The 17,176-nt window shown below is 46.4% G+C and overlaps 1 protein-coding gene across 1 annotated transcript in view; it reads left to right on the top strand.

Moving 5' to 3' along the window:
- SAMD12 (sterile alpha motif domain containing 12) overlaps nt 1-17,176 on the top strand; it is a 207,030-nt gene that overhangs the window by 31,905 nt on the left and 157,949 nt on the right. Inside the window, exon 2 of the mRNA XM_033156104.1 lies at nt 8,131-8,230. Within this exon, the coding sequence (XP_033011995.1) occupies nt 8,131-8,230 (100 nt within the window). The remainder of the gene's footprint in view (nt 1-8,130; nt 8,231-17,176) is intronic.

The raw sequence follows: 17,176 nt of genomic DNA, 5'->3' as shown, positions 1-17,176 counted from the left end.
TGCATGCTCTGGTTATCTCCCGCTTGGACTACTGCAATGCGCTCTACGTGGGGCTAACTCTGAAGGTGACCCGGAAACTACAATTAATCCAGAATGCGGCAGCTAGACTGGTGACTGGGAGCGGCCGCTGAGACCACATAACACCGGTCCTGAAAGACCTACATTGGCTCCCAGTACGTTTCCGAGCACAATTCAAAGTGTTGGTGCCTCGGTCCAGTATACCTGAAGGAGCGTCTCCACTCCTATCGTTCAGCCCAGACACTGAGGTCCAGCGCTGAGGGCCTTCTGGCGGTTCCCTCGCTGCGAGAAGTGAGGTTACAGGGAACCAGGCAGAGGGCCTTCTTGGTAGTGGAGCCCTCCCATCAGATGTCAAGGAAATAACTATCTGACTTTTAGGACACAGGTAGGTAGACATGTTGGTCTGCCATAGTCAGAACAAAATAAAAAATAAAAAAATCCTTCCAGTAGCGCCTTAGAGACCAACTAAGTTTATTCTTGGTATGGGAGACATCTGACTTTTGGGAGACATCTGAAGGCACCCCTGTTTTGGGAAGTTTTTAATGTTTGATATTTTATCACATTATTATTATTATTATTATTATTATTATTATTATTATTATTATTATTATTTCTTTTGGGAGCTGCCCAGAGTGGCTGGGGAAGCCCAGCCAGAAGGGTAGGGTATAAATAAATAATAATAATAATAATAATTATTATTACGAGACAAAATTTACTTTTGAACACCTCTTAAGAACCTATATGCTTACCCAAGCTTTCCTGGGCTCGGACATCATCACCACCACCATCATTAATATTTGCTTTGCTCAATGATCAGTTTTATTTGTGAGCAGCAGTTGCACTTCGTTTGGCTTTTGCAACATTTTATTTAGTGTTGTTCGCATTCATAGTGATTTCATTTAAACCGCTTAGAGATTTTTGCTCTACTGAGCAGTATCAGTAGACAAGTATCGCCTTGACTGACACCTTTCCTAGTGCAGAGTTGAAACAGCGACAACCAAGGGGTCTCCAGAGCCAGCTACCTGTTGGGTTTCCTCTTGGATCTGTTGATACCTTGGCTCTCTATTTACTGCATGGCCTGTTTGGCTGTACAAGAGTTGGTCCCCTCCCCCTTTTAAGTTGGGGGATGGGGGGGAATGGGGGTTAAGCCAATCCCTTGCGTTCATCTAACATAAAATGCACTTTAGGCCTGGGATCTTAAACAGGCCATTTTCTCTGTTTCCTGTCTACTTAAAAAACAGACATGCAGGTGCTTTTAAAATGGCAGCTATTTTTAACTTAAGCAGTCAAGATTCCCCTAAGAGGGAGTGAATCGATGTTTCTTTTAGAAAAAGAGAGAAAGAAGAAGAAGAAGGCACACGTCCTTGAGGACGAGGAACGCTGAGCAGCATAAACCTTTCCCTAGACAGGGGTTTAAAGAGTCCTTCAGTCCCATAAGTGGCTGCTTAGATATAGTCTTGACACTTTGGCAGTAATTTAGCACTAGAAACATATTTATGCTTAAGATACGGCGTCTTAGCCCTCTCTTCTTGTAAAAGGTTGCTAATGGGTTGTGTTTTCAAACATTAATAGCCCCTGCGCTTGATTCTCTTGCATTTGATGTCTTAATATAGCAGGGTGGGGAGGTCATTTTGCGTATGCCACTCGACTCCTAGACTTACGGCAAGGGTGATTTTCCTCTTAGGGTGGTGGTTATATCGGAGCACCGGTCAACCACAAGCTCTGTGAGATCAGAACACTCCTTTGTGCTGCCAGTCCACACGAACTAACAGCAGTGCCAACTCCAGGAGTTTGGGAGGCCTTGGGCCCATTTGCAAAATGGGAAAACTGTCATGGACACCTCAGACGTGCACCACAACTAGAGATGGGAAGGCCTGGGGAAAAAACAGGGGAAATGGTGGGGGGGAAGGGACAGGTTTTCCCCCCAAAGCTGGTTATTTTGTTTGAAAAACAAACGGGGGGACCTGTTTCCCCCCCAATTTTTCTGGGTTTTTTTCTAGCCCTTCCTATCTCTAACCACAACCAAGCACATGCCACAGCCTGTTGTTTTGATGGATATTGTTTTAATACTGTACATAGTGTATGCAGGGGTGCGGGTGGCACTGTGGTCTAAACCACTGAGCCTCTTGGGCTTTCCCATCAGAAGGTTGGAGGTTTGAATCCCTGCGACGGGGTGAGCTCCCGTTGCTCTGTCCCAGCTCCTGCCAACCTAGCAGTTCGAAAGCATACCAGTGCAAGTAGATAAATAGGTACTGCTATGGCGGGAAGGTAAATTGCGTTTCCGTTACGGTCTTCCGTTGAGCCAGAAGCGGTTTAGTCCTGCTGACCACATGACCCGGAAAGCTGTCTGTGGACAAATGCCGGCTCCCTCAGCCTGAAAAGAGAGATCGAGTGCCACAACCCATAGTCACCTTTGCCTGGACTTAACCGTCCAGGGGGCCTTTACCTTTTACCTTTTAGTGCATACCTCTTAGAGATTATTAGAAAAAATTAAACACTTAACAAGTGTGGTTTTTTTAAGAAACAAATGCATAAATAATGTTGGCTGCAATTGAGCTTTTAATTCGAGCCTAATTTCAGCAAGCAAGGGGACCCAAGTTGAGTCCTGTGCAGGTACAGGTGCATGTGCTTTCTGCTACCATTTAAATGCTCTGTGAAAAGTGGGGATGGCCCTTGAAGAAGCATGGCAAATAGTCAAGGATGACGGGGAGCTGCAGTCCCAAAGTGTAAGACTGGAACCCAGATTCACCTGAGTCGTGGGATAAGCAGGACAAAGAAAATGGCGTATTTTTTCACACAAACACAAGATTGGTTAAATAAGATTGCTTCCACAAGACTTAGTGAAAGTGGATTAGACAAAGTCATGGAGAATAAAGCTCTCACAGTGGCTGCTGGTTACAATGGTTATTGAGAGCCAGTGTGGTGTGGTGGTTAAGAGCGGTAGACTCGTAATCTGGGGAACCGGGTTCACGTCTCCGCTCCTCCACATGCAGCTGCTGGGTGACCTTGGGCTAGTCACACTTCTTTGAAGTCTCTCAGCCCCATTTACCTCACAGAGTGTTTGTTGTGGGGGAGGAAGGGAAAGGAGAATGTTAGCCGCTTTGAGACTCCTTTGGGTAGAGATAAAGCGGGATATCAAATCCAAACTCTTCTTTTCTTCTTCTTATAAATTAGTTCCCATTGGAAAATTGCTGTTGCGATCCTATCCTGTTTCTGAGTTTCCTATAGCCCATGGTCCAGCAGGTATTCCCTTATGCTCTTATCTTGACTACTGTGGGAAGCAGGATAGAGGACTAGAGCTGTTGGTCTGATCCAGCAGACATCTTCATGCCTTGCTGCTATTGTACACGCCACAAAAAAATAAAAAATAATAATCAGATTGACACTGATTATAGAATTCCAAAATTTGGCTTTCTGTCTGATTGAATTCCTCTGCTTTTCACAAACCTCAGGGATGTATTGTTACTGCCCACTTCCTACTGTTTGACGTGACAGTAAGCATATATTATTTGTCGCCGATCCACAGGAAGATGCGGTTCCATTCTGCGAAGAGACGGTTTCTGAAACAGCGTGCTGAGCCCCTAGTTTGTGCCCTGCCCGTGTGCCTGTGCTCAGTTTAAAAATGAGAAGATTGTTCCTTTAGCTGCTGGATGCATCGCCTTGCTGTAGGTTTCTGGAGGTCCAGCAAATGGGAGGAGCCCATTGCTGCCCTCAACAGTGATAATTACATTCTTGCAGCAGGAGCACTCATTGGCATTTAATCTACAGAATACAATAATCTAGCCCTGCCAAGCAAGCGTGCTGATGAATATGTTGTTAGTACTTTGCCAGGGCTCCCTTATTGTTTGTTTGGCTACTCTACTGATTTAAACCACTTTTCATTAAATCATTTTTTAAAAAAAGGTTTAAAACAACTGCACTGGCTCTTGCTTAATTTTCCAAAGTGATAAGGATTACCCGCCAAGCCATATATGACCTGGTGACCTAAGAACATAAGGATGGCACTTCTGGATCAGACCAGAAGCCCATCTAGTCCAATATCTTTCTCTCACAGTGTCCAGCCCAAATGCCCATGGCAGGCACATCCAGCTCCCTAGAGACCGCGATCTACTCCCATTATAAAACAACTGGCAGTGATCTACCCATTGTCATTGGTGTGGGGGAGGAAGCCAAAGTTGTTGAGCTTTTTTTTAGGGGGGGGGAGTCCATAAAACACGCAAAACCAGCGCAGCCTATAACAAGCTAAAACAGTGATATAGCAAAGTTGCCCATTTCACGTAGCAGACGGGCAGAGCAAGGACAGAGGGGGTGGAGACTTTAAATACAATGCTTTTTCCTACAATCGAGATAGCGATCGGAGACAGCGATCGGAAGGGAGACAGTAATCAACCGCGATCACTCGGGGATCGACCAGTAGATCACGATCGACCTGTTGGACATCGCTGGCCTATGGGAAGCCAGAGAGCAGGATCTTTGTGGAACAGCATTCTCCTTCCTGCATTTTTTCAGAGACTGTTTTTCAGAAGCATACTGCGTCTGACATAGGAAGTAGAATCTGCGTTAGTGCAGATGACTACTCCCATTTATGTGGGGGTTCCATTCCAGGTTTCTGTGTGCATATGCGAAATTGTGTAAAATAGGGAGCACCCTGGAGAGTCCTCCTCAACCAAGCCCCGCCGTCCTCTGGCTCACATGAGCCAGAAGGGCAGCAGAACCTACACAACTGATGTGCGCAGGAAAGAAACTCCACTATGCTTCCTCGCGTGTGTCAGCTGGGCTGGTCAACAGAGCTATGCTGTCCTTCTAGCTCATGGGAGCCAGAGGGACAGCAGAGGCGGGTTAACTTGCAGAGCTTTGCTGCTTCCCCATGAACGTCAGCTGGGCCTGCTCTGACACCTCTCCAGCTCCCGCAAGGATGGTGGGGCTCAGTTGACCAGGTGCTTCCATTCAGGGGCGTCACTAGGGCGGGGCGGTGGGGGCGGTATGCCCCTAGTGACAGGGATGAGAAGCGGCGGGTGGGGGTGACAAGTGGCGGGTGTGGGTGACAAGCGGCGGCCCCTCCCACCATTCCCAAGTGCTGCCGCTCCCTCCGTCATCCCAGGAGCAACAGCGCATGGCCGAGCGAGCACCCCGTCCGTGCAGCGCTGCTGCTCCCGAGGTGACCGGCAGCGTGGGGAGTGGCAGGAGGGGCCGGCGCTTGTCACCCCCACGCGCCGCCACTCGCTCCGTCGCCCCGGGAGCAACAGCGCACGGCCGAGGGAGCACCCCGGCCGTGCAGCACTCCTGCTCCCGGGGTGACTGGTGGTGCGTGGAGAGTGGCGGGAGAGGCTGCCGCTTGTCACCCCCACGTGCTCCCACTCGCTCCGTCCCCCCGGGAGCAGCAGCCCACGGTGTGTGCGGTGCTGCTGCTCTCGGGGCAATGGAGCGAACGGCGGCGCGTGGGGGCAGCCCCTCCCACCATTCCCACACGCTGATGCTCTCTCCGTCACCCTGAGAGCAGCAGCGCATGGCCCGAAGACGGAGTGCGCCTGCGCGACATTTCGTGCCGGCGCACTCTGTCGTCGAACTGCCGCTTCCACAGCTTCCTTTTGAGCCGCAGAGCTTAAACGGGGCTCTTCGGCTTAAAAGGGGGCTGCAGAAGCGGCGGCGGCACTCCCGGAAACGCCCCGGGGTGGGGCGTCGTGACGTCACATCGTGATGTCAGAACGCCCCGCCCCCGGGGCCTTTCCTTTCCCGCCCCGGGTACCGCGGAGCCTTGCTCCACCACTGCTTCCATTCCTGGGTACCACTTCTGGGTGCCCGGCACCGCACACATGTGCGGTTGTGCGCAAAAAGAATCGCGTAAACAGGAGTTTCCTGTAGTCCTTTAGTTGTAGTGTTAGAAGTAGTAGAAGAAGATCTGGGGATGTGAAGAGCTGCCTTCTCCCACAGAAACGAAACCGAGATAATCTTTTGAGGCCTTTCTGGGAGTCCTTGTCTTCCGAGGTTAGGCAGATGGCATCCAGAGAGACAGTCTTCTTGATTTTTTCGCCTCGTTTCTTGGAAACCTTCCCCCAAGGAAGCTTGCCAGATGCATAACCTCACGTCTCTTCAATGCCAGGCAAATATCTTCTTTCCCAGGCCTTCCAAAATATCTTGTGAATTGCTTTTGTGCTGCTGTTTTCAACATGTTTTAATTTGATCGGCTTTGTCATTTTTGTTTAATGCTGTTTGGTTAGCCGCACTAGGAGATGAAATACTGAAGGATGGAATATATATTGAAAAACAAAGTAAGACATACAAAAGAGACTGATTGTAAGATGATGATTTGACAACACTTCAGTTGAAGTTACGAAGTGTAAACACAAATTCGTATCTCCCAGACAATTTTCCTGCAAAACGAGAAAGGGAATGAGTGGAAATCAGTTGCAGCTAAAGTACTTTCCATAAATTGAGAAAATTATGTTGGTTTTTTTGAAATTATGCTCTTCCCTGTATATCTTACGTGTATACGAATTTCATTTTTCTTCTTTTTGTAATGTACTCTGAGGAACAAAAGAAAACAGTTGAGGGGGAAACAAGCCGTTTAGGAGTTCATCCTTCACCAACCTGGTACCCTCCAGAAGTTACACCAAAACTCCCATCAGCCCCAACCACCATGGCCACTAGTCTGTGATGAAGGGAATTCTAGTCCAATAACATCTGGATGGTGTCAGGTTGGTGAATACTGTCCTGGTTCTGAATTCTGCTGTCCTGGTTCACAGGTTCTATGTCCCAGATTTATAAGGAAAGAGTGCTTCCCCCCCTCCTTCAAAACTGTTGTTGCGTATGTGAATTATTAAGAAGGGTGTTGATAAACTGGAATGTGTGCAGAGGAGGGTGATCAAGATAAGGGGCTTGGAAAGCTAGCCTTATGAGTAATGGTTGTTTAGCCTGGAGAAGAGGAGACTGAGGAGACTGAAATTTGATAGGCATCTTCAAATTTCTCAAGGGCATATGGAAGATGAGCAAGCTTGTTTCCTCCTGCTCCAGTGGGCAGGACAGACTCGAACCGATGGCTTCAAGTTACAAGAAAGGAGATTCCGACTAAACATCAGGAAGAACTTTCTGACAGTAAGAGCTGTTCGACACTAGTATGGTTTGCCTGGGGACTCTCCCTCCTTGGAAGTTGTTAGGCAGAGGTTAGATGGCCACCTGTCATGGCTTGTTTTAGTTGAGATTTCTGCATTACAAGGAGTTGGACCAGATGACTTTCGGGGTCCCTTCCAACAATTCTGTGGTTCTATTTATGTTCTAAATCAGCTGAATCTGTTGATCAGCTAGGATTTATTTAATCATATGACAGCCCTAACAACAATGCAGATCGGTTGTTATTTCTTGCCTCATTTGGAAAGTCAAAGCACTAATGGCTGCCCTAATATCAAGACATCTTTCTCAGACCTTTCTCAGCAACCTCTTGGTATCAGAGTGACAAGATATCAGAGTGACAACAGTCTCCCTCAGGAGGTGGTAGACTCCCCTTTCTTGGATATTTTCAAACTGTCATGGTTGAGATTCCTGCATTGCAGGGGGTTGGACTAGATGACTGTTGGGGTCCCTTCCAACTCTACAGTTCTATGATGCTATGTATATACGATTCTATAATAATATAGGCTGCATTTTCACGATCCATTGGAGGACCAACAGGTGGGGTGAAGACAAACATCACAATTGCTTTTCATCTTAAAGAGCATTAACTGAGATGGGATGGCATGTTCAGTGATTATCCTGATTGTTACCTAAATTACCTCTGGTGATATTTTCCCACCTGCCGTTAAACTCTTGAGATGTCTCTGATCCCTGTACTTGTAAGCGCTGATTTATTAATTGCCAGCCATATGGGAAAGTGCCAAGGCGAGATCCCTTCTTTTGTTGACTGCTCTGAGCAAAGAGGAATGCCTGCGTCTGCACAGAGTCTGGAGCAGCCTTAGCCAACCTGGTGCCCTCCAGATGTTCTGGACTGCTGGAAGTCTTAGTCCAAAACATCTTGAAGGCACCAGGTTGACTTGGTACAAGGCGAGACACAGAATAAGTGTCCCAGGTGGGGCAAGACGTGTGCTCTAAATAGCCTTTTCCCTTGTTCTGCCTTTCCAGTCTAATATTGTGAAACTGACCAAGCCGGTGGCGCTGTGGACCCAGCAGGATGTGTGCAAGTGGCTGAAGAAACACTGCCCTAATCAGTATCAAATCTACAGTGAGTCATTCAAACAGCATGACATAACTGGTAAAGTATGAAATATAAAGACCTATTTCACTTGAGTGTGTATTGCTTGTTTCGATTTCTCTTGTTTTTGCGAGGGGGCAACGTCCGATAAAACTTGCATTTTGTTTTTTCACCCGGTGCTGAGAGGTGGGGAGGCCGGGAGGGAATCGGCAGCGTTCCCAGCTATGTTATCCTAAGGAGCAATCCGCAGAAAATATACAGTGAGCGAGCCTTGCCGTGATAAAGGGTTGTGGTTTTTAATCTATATCTTTTTTGACACATAGCCCACCTTAGGGGCCTGGCTTAAGGCTGAAAGGGCATAAACGAAACAAACCGATTCTGTTCCAGTGAGACTTTAGAATACAAGAAGCATGGTTTCATAAGAGGAGCCCAATGGAAGAACACAGCCTTTCTATATAGATGCTGCCGACCAAGCCTGACGTGTCTGGAGGTCAGGATATGAGCTTTGAGAGCTCATTGCTCTCTCTTCAAAGAAGAGGCAGACATGGAGAATCTAAATTCAGCTCAGATTAAAATCAGAGCCAGAGGAGAATGTTCTGGCTTGCTTCCCTCCCAGCCACCCATCCTCTCCGGCACCAGGCCTGAGGGCGTGCCAGAAGTGTGTTGAATGCTGCGCACACAGCCCCCCATGCCAGCCGATCAGTGCAGTTTATCTCCCCGTCTCTGCTCATCCATCGATCTAATAACCAGGGAGGACTCCATACACGTCCCCAGCTGGGTACTGGTCCTTGACTACCCCAGAAATACAGCAAGTTTTCTTTGCTGTTTGCCACCGTGGCACAAACTGGTGTGTTTGGGGTGGGGGTCAGTGGCAGAAAAATAATCGCTTGGGAATCCAGATCACTGTAAGTTAGCTGCTCTGAGTTTAAGCCATACTTGGCTTTGTTAGATCTGCCTGTGGCCCTGGTGTTGCTATAAGACCTTGCAGGTACTCAAGGGGGAAACCGATATAAAAACGACACTGAAATGAAACTTCTGCTTAACCTCTCCTCGCTAATTTTAATTTCCCCCCCCTCTTGCGTTATTTCAAGCTGCGCATAAGTAGTGTGCGACGACGTTGCAGGAAGTAAAAAGAATTTAATATTCTTGTCAAGTGAAAGCCTCCACCCCCATTGTTCAGCCCAGATTCCTGCATTTGCAAGGGATTAGGTTTAATGACCCCCCCAACCTACAACTGTATGTAGCTTCTGCCCCTTGAAGATCTCTGGGGCAGGGTAGCATTCATCCTCCACCAGGCTCACTTCTCAGCAGTGGCTGGCACGGAAGAGGCGATTGCTAGACAAGTGGAATGCCCTCCCATCAGAGGTCAAGGAGATAAACAACTACCTGACATTCAGAAAATACCTGAAGGCAGCCCTGTTTAGGGAAGTTTTTAATCTGTGATATTTTAATGTATTTTAATATTTGTTGGAAGCCGCCCAGAGTGGCTGGGGATGTGCGGGGTACAAATAAATTATTATTATTATTATTATTATTATTATTATTATTATTATTATTATTATTACATTCCTAAACAGTGTATTGCAGCAAAGCAGTTGATGTACCGTGAGATATAAAATAAGGATACACTCCTGCTGTGCTCCACCTGCAAGTGAGGTTACCCAGTGCAATTTTGCATGGTTCTCCAGCTTTCACTGGGAAATCTTAACGGCTTCTGCTCCTTGGATAGGACTGGATCATTTAATCATGCAGAATTGTAGTGCCTTTGGGTATGTTGCCTGCTGCATCTCTGGATGATTCCCTGCACTGCCTACTTCCAAACAGGACACACACCCAGAACAGTAGGAGGGAGTGTGGTTTAGTGGCAGAGCCCTGCTTGAATGCAAAAAGGCCCCAGGCTCAATCCCCTCATTTCCAGTTAACAGGGCCAAGTAGCCAAAGAATGAATTACTTTTGCCTGAGACACTGCCAGTCAGAGTAGACAACACTGGATCAGGTGAACAAATTGCCTGACCTAGAATAAGGCAGTGTTCTGTGTTCTTAACAACTCAAGCAGATGCATGTGGGCTGCTCTTTGGGCAGGTAATTCTAACTCTTTCACCATCTACCTGAGAGCAGGAGCCCTGTTATTTTAGGCACGTCTTGCCCAAAATTTGTGGGGTTATTATTATTTTTTTTTAAAAAAAACCTAAAATCTCCAAAGCGAATAATTTTATAAATTCATGGGGAAGCTGGTGTTAAATTGGCTATGTGCCCACTCTATTGTTACAAATCAGGAGCAAAACCTAACTGGAAAATCTGTAGGATTAACATGTCCTTTTGAATAATATGTCAGACAGGGCTTATTCCCCCCCCCCAATCTGTAGATTCCATGTCATGAGTTCTTACGGTTCATCTGCTGTAGAGGGAGGTAGCAAAACCAGCTTACAATTTTTTAGATTGATAATTTTAAAGCCACGCAACAGTCTCCATTTGCAAAAGCCAAAACCCTTGCGGGATATTTTAAAAAGCATTTTTAACGAGTGAATTGAAAACCAGCGCAACAGGTTTTTAAAAAATACAAATCGCTAACAGTAGCAAGATAGCAGCAAATGTCACTTAGCCATTTAAAAACGCCTCAATAAATAAGCAGGCCTTTGTCTGGTGCCTAAAAGTAATTAAATTTGTCACCTGGCACTGCTTTCTGGGGGACACAGCAGTGCTCAAAAGCCCTTTCCACAATCTCCAGGTACCTCCACCATCAGAGATCAGGCTGCAAAGAGATCAGGCTGGGGGCAGCAAAGCTTCTGAATACCAATTGCTGGAAACCGCAGGAGGGTAGAGTGCTCTTGTGTTTGGACCCTTCTTGCTAGTTTCCCACGGGCATCAGGTCAGCCACTGTCAGAAAAGGATGCTGGACTAGATGGGCGATTGGGCTGATCCAACAGGGTTCTCTTTATGGTCTCGTGTCTTAGGGGTGTCTATCTTACCAATAGGACGGGCTCATGTGGAAGATGATCATTCTTTTTGGTGTCTGTGTCCCAATTCGTAGAATACCCTAAATGAGGAGTGGGATACTTGTCACTCCCCTGAACTACAAAGCTGACATCTTCCCTGACCAACTACCCTGCCAGTTGGCGCTGATGGAGGTTAGCGAGGTTAAGAGTTTAGCAACACCTAGAGGGCTACATGTTTCTCCACTCCTTCATTAGGGTCTTCTACGAATTCCTTGGGGGCGAGTGGCATTGGGTTAAACCACAGAGCCTAGGGCTTGCCGATCAGAAGATCGGCGGTTTGAATCCCCGCGACGGGAGCTCGGTCCCTGCTCCTGCCAACCTAGCAGTTCGAAAGCAAGTCAAAGTGCAAGTAGATAAATAGGTACCGCTCCGATGGGAAGGTAAACGGCATTTCCCTGCGCTGCTCTGGTTCGCCAGAAGCGGCTTAGTCATGCTGGCCACATGACCCGGAAGCTGTACGCCGGCTCCCTCGGCCAATAAAGCAAGTTGAGCGCAGCAACCCCAGAGTCGTCTGCGACTGGACCTAATGGTCAGGGGTCCCTTTACCTTTACAAATTCGATGGTAATCTTCTCATTAAGAGAAACCCTCTCGAAATGCTTATTTAAATGAATGTTTGAAATGTCTATGCTGCGGGGAACTCTATAGCAACATTCCGGGAAGGGCAAATTTTGGTGGCTTGAAAAGAACTGATTCACACATTAATCTTAAGAGGTGTAGTTTGGGCCATTTTCTATGGAGATCTGTCAAGATCAATTTCCTCGAGTATCACTGTACAACATAGCTGTCAACTTTTCCCTTTTCCTGCGAGGAATCCTATTCAGAATAAGGGAATTTCCCTTTTAAAAAGGGAAAAAGTTGACAGCTATGCTGTACAACACGTTCCCTTGCATCAAGTGCGTACGAAGAAGATTCGTCTTAAAATGGTTGCGAATACACATCTTGGAACCCAAGCCTCACAACTTCTCAATGGCTGCTTTCTCAGTGAAGTTGGTGCACCAATTTTATATATGGACTAAGTAGGAGAGAAGGAGTAAAGCAGGGGTCAACAAACATTTTCAGCAGGGGGGCGGTCCACTGTCCCTTAGACCTTGTGGGGGTCCAGACTATATTTTGAAAAAATAATAATGAACGAATTCTAGAATCATAGAATCATAGAGTTGGAAGAGACCCCAAGGTCCATCCAGTCCAACCCCCTGCCAAGCAGGAAACACCATCAAAGCATTCCTGTCAGATGGCTGTCAAGCCTCCGCTTAAAGACCTCCAAAGAAGGAGACTCCACCACACTCCTTGGTAGCAAATTCCACTGCCGAACAGCTCTCACTGTCAGGAAGTTCTTCCTAATGTTTAGGTGGAATCTTCTTTCTTGTAGTTTGAATCCATTGCCCCGTGTCCGCTTCTCTAGAGCAGCAGAAAACAACCTTTATCCCTCCTCCTTTTATATATTTGAACATGGCTATCATATCACGCCTTAACCTTCTCTTCTCCAGGGTAAACATACCCAGCTCCCTAAGCCGTTCCTCATAAGGCAATGTTTCCAGGCCTTTAACCATTTTGGTTGCCCTCCTCTGGACATGTTCCAGCTTGTCAGTATCCTTTTTGAACTATGGTGCCCAGAACTGGACACAGTATTCCAGGTGGGGTCTGACCAGAGCGGAATACAGTGGTACTATTACTTCCCTTGATCTAGATGCTATACTCCTATTGATGCAGCCCAGAATTGCATTGGCTTTTTTAGCTGCTGCATCACACTGTTGACTCATGTCAAGTTTATGGTCTACCAAGACTCCTAGATCCTTTTCACATGTACTGCTCTCAAGCCAGGTGTCACCCATACTGTATTTGTGCCTTTCATTTTTTTTTTTTGTCCAGGTGTAGTACTTTACATTTATCCCTGTTAAAATTCATCTTGTTTGCTTTGGCCCAGTTCTCTAATCTGTTAAGGTCATTTTGAAGTGTGATCCTGTCCTCTGGGGTATTAGCCACCCCTCCCAATTTGGTGTCATCTGCAAACTTGATCAGGATGCTCAAGGCCCTTGTGGTCTCTTCCAACTCTATGATTGTATGAATTCCTATGCCTCACAAATAACTCAGAGAAGCATTTTAAATAAAAGGACACATTCTACTCATTCTACACACTGATTCCTGGGCTGTCTGCGGGCCAGATTTAGAAGGCGATTGGGCCGGATCCGGCCCCTGGGCCTTATTTTGCCTACCCATGGAATAAAGGTTTGTTTCCCCTGCGCCTCGGTGGCAGTGGGCTTCCCAGAAGGATGCTTTTGAAGACATGCGGTAACTTTCCGTTCCTCAAGGGGGAGCTTGCGCACAAATTACTATGCCGTTTTCAATTTTTGTGTGACTGTAATGGGATCCTGCCTGTGAGAATGGATTGGAATTATTCAGGAGAGCTATAATTTATACAGCAGATGCTTTTTTTAACAGCACAACTATAAAAACAATGTTTTGTGTTCCAACCAAGAGACACGTTTTATTACATTTGCCATTGTAGTTAAGCTTGCGTGCTCAGATTTTTGGTCATTTCAAGTCCCCGCCTGTACCCCTACCCCAACCCCCCAACCCCCCAAATTTATTCTTAACTTGTAATTTATTTGGCTAGAAAACACTGCTCTGGGTCTAAAAGTTTCTGGCAGGGAGTGAAAAAGTTAAACTTGCCCTCCCTGCTACTCAGGCTACCCCCCCCTTGCCTCACCCCCACCCCCTAAGAAAGCTGATCGCCAAAGAATTGATGCTTTTGAATTATGGTGCTGGAGGAGACTCTTGAGAGTCCCATGGACTGCAAGAAGTTCAAACCTATCCATTCTTAAAGAAATCAGCCCTGAGTGCTCACTGGAAGGACAGATCTTGAAGTTGAGGCTCCAGTACTTTGGCCACCTCATGAGAAGAGAAGACTGCATGGAAAAGACCCTGATGTTGGGAAAGATGGAGGGCACAAGGAGAAGGGGACGACAGAGGATGAGATGGTTGGACAGTGTTCTCGAAGCGACTGGCATGAGTTTGGCCAAACTGCGAGAGGCAGTGAAGGATAGGCGTGCCTGGCGTGCTCTGGTCCATGGGGTCACGAAGAGTCGGACACAACTGAACGACTAAACAACAACATTTAAAACATGCATTCATACAATTCTCTGGATGATTTAAAAATTGTACATTTTTATTGTCCATAAAAAAGGAAAAAAGGAAACAGATTCCAGTTGGAGAAGGCAGACTGTTTTCTCGGTTAATCATCAATTATCCCCTCTTTGTTGCGGGAAAGTTGTAGCTTATAAACAGCTCGTTGAAATGTAACAAGAGAGGAAGTATTGCAGATGGGGGAATTCGCTATGATCTAGCAAAAGCAGAAACCCCACCATGCAGTTAAATGAATCCTTTGCCTTGCTGGCTGAAAGGCAGGCTCTGCAAACGCAGCTGCTCGTTTGGAAAAGAAAAGATCTCATCAAGGGCAATATATTCAGCACGGAGCGCAACACACTGGAATATTTTGTCACAACTCTTTCCAAGCTTTCCTGACATCAGGAGGGCTAAAAGCTGCTTGACGAAAGGTGTGATTTCTCAGAGTTTTAACAAGAACATATAACCATATAGGACGAGCATGCTTCCCAGTTTTTAGTTGGTGATTCAGGGAAGAGCCATAGCTCCCTGGCTAAGCATTGATTTTTGATAATTTAATTTCTATACCACGTAATATATTAAAAATATATCTAAGCAGTGCACACCAAAAACCCGTAAGCAGCAACAGACAACATGAAATATTATAAACACACACAGCTGCATGTAAAAACCCTACATTCATATGAAGTTGCTAATATATATAAATCAACAGCAATTCATTTTCCTTCCAACACACTCTCCCTCTCAGCCTCTGGGTCCAAACAAACTCTCAGCTCACCCACAAAAGTCTCACAAGGAGAAGAGTTCCTGGCAAAGGCAGACATCACCCTAGTCCAGATTTCCCCAAACTTGGGTCTCTAGCAGTTGTTGGACTCCAACTCCCATCATCCCTAGCTAGCAGGACCAGCGGTCAGGGATGATGGGAACTGTAGTCCAAAAGCAGCTGGAGACCCAAGTTTGGGAAACCTCACCCTAGTCTTTTACTCCAGACTTGCTTTTTATGGCCAGGCCAAAGGCAGATGGTCCTTCCTCTGGCTGCATCATGTTCAGTTGCACTCTGCATACCCAGTTCCAGGTGCAATAGGTTTGTTGAGTTTCCCAGCGGGTCCAGAGGATGGGAAGAGGGGCCCCCTCCACTCACAGCTCTTCCTTCACCCTCTGTCCTCTCCTCCTCCTCCAGTTGCTTTGTAACCCAGTAGAAGCCAGCTTCCTGTGTTCCTATATTGGAGGTCCAGCTCCAAGGGCCTTCTGGCGGTTCCCTCACTGCAGGAAGTGAGGTTATAGGGAACCAGGCAGAGGGCCTTCTTCGTAGTGGCACCCGCCCTGTGGAACGCCCTCCTACCAGATGTCAAGGAAATAAACAACTGTCTGACTTTTAGAAGACACCTGAAGGCAGCCCGGTTTAGGGAAGTTTTTAATGTTTGATGTTTTATTGTGTTTTTAATATTCTGTTGGAAGCCTCCCAGAGTGGCTGGGGTGGTCCAGCCAGATGGGCAGGGTATAAGTAATAAATGATGATGATGATGATGATGATGATGATGATGATGATGATGATGATGATGATGGACTTTAACTCAGTTGCATGCAGGAGCTCCCAGGTTCAGCCCCCAGCATCTCCAATTAGGGTTTGGAAAAGCACCCTTTACCCCTGGAGGCACACTCCATTGTCTCTCGAGACAGACAGATGCTGACAACCACAAGGCCTTTGGCCATGCTGGCTGTGGTTGATATGACATGGAGTCCAACCACATGTGGAGGGTCACCTGTTCCCCATTTGAGCACTCAGGTTTAGAGATTTCCTTAAAAGGTTACCTCATCAAGGTGAGAAAACACACACGTTGCAAAACAGGAACCAAAAAGCAACTGTCTTTTGTATATCACTTAGTAATTTTTAGGATGTTAAGCACTCTATAATTTTTTAAAAAACTAAAAATGATAAAATAAACAAGAACAGCCCAAACAACTTCACATTTTCTTTCTTTTTTGCATCAAACTGCCTACTTTTTTGACTTAAAGTTCTACCTTCTGGAAAGGGCATCTTTAGATGCAAAAACCAAAACACCCAAAGGATCAGCTGTAGAGGAGATCAAGGGTGTGGGGGTGTGGAGAGGTTTTATTTCCCCCCCCTCATGAAATCTTCAAGGAAGATGGGATTCAGTCTCTCTCTGCCTTGCTCACGCTTTACCTCTCCTGACATCCGAAAATCCTCAACCAGCAAATGCTCAGGCACTATAACTGATGTGCCCCTGACAACTACCAATCTATATCCGATAAGAGAAATCCAACAAAACAAAAAGCAAGTCCTGAAATACTCCCGGAGAAGCGAAGCTGTATAAGAATACATATTTTCATTGGCAAAGAGAATCAGGTCTTCGCTGGGAAGTATGGGCAGGAAAAAAATGATTTCGAGAGGTAATGTAAGGGTATGCAGTAGTATATTTATTTCTGACCATGACACCTGCAGTAGAGAAGTTGATGAGCCCCATCTGCCCCAAAGACCTACATTGATGGCAGAGGGGGTTATCGGTTTGTGGAGGTTGGGATTGCTGGTTTGTTGTTGTTCTTATTACTGCTATGTATTTTGTGGTTTTTATATTGCAATTTTATGTTGTGAACCAACCTGAGAGCTGCAGTATACAAAGGGCAGTATGTTGTTGTTGTTCAGTCATTTAGTCGTGTCCGGCTCTTCGTGACCCCATGGACCAGAGCACGCCAGGCATGCCTATCCTTCACTGCCTTCCGCAGTTTGGCCAAACTCATGTTAGTAGCTTCGAGAACACTGTCCAACCATCTCATCCTCAGTCGTCCCCTTCTCCTTGTGCCCTCCATCTTTCCCAACATCAGGGTCTTTTCTAG

The sequence above is a fragment of the Lacerta agilis genome, chromosome 7, assembly GCF_009819535.1.
Source record: "Lacerta agilis isolate rLacAgi1 chromosome 7, rLacAgi1.pri, whole genome shotgun sequence".
NCBI classification, from domain to species: Eukaryota; Metazoa; Chordata; class Lepidosauria; order Squamata; family Lacertidae; genus Lacerta; species Lacerta agilis.
The sequence above is the reverse complement of the archived record's forward strand: the minus strand, read 5'-3'. Positions and strand labels throughout refer to the sequence as shown.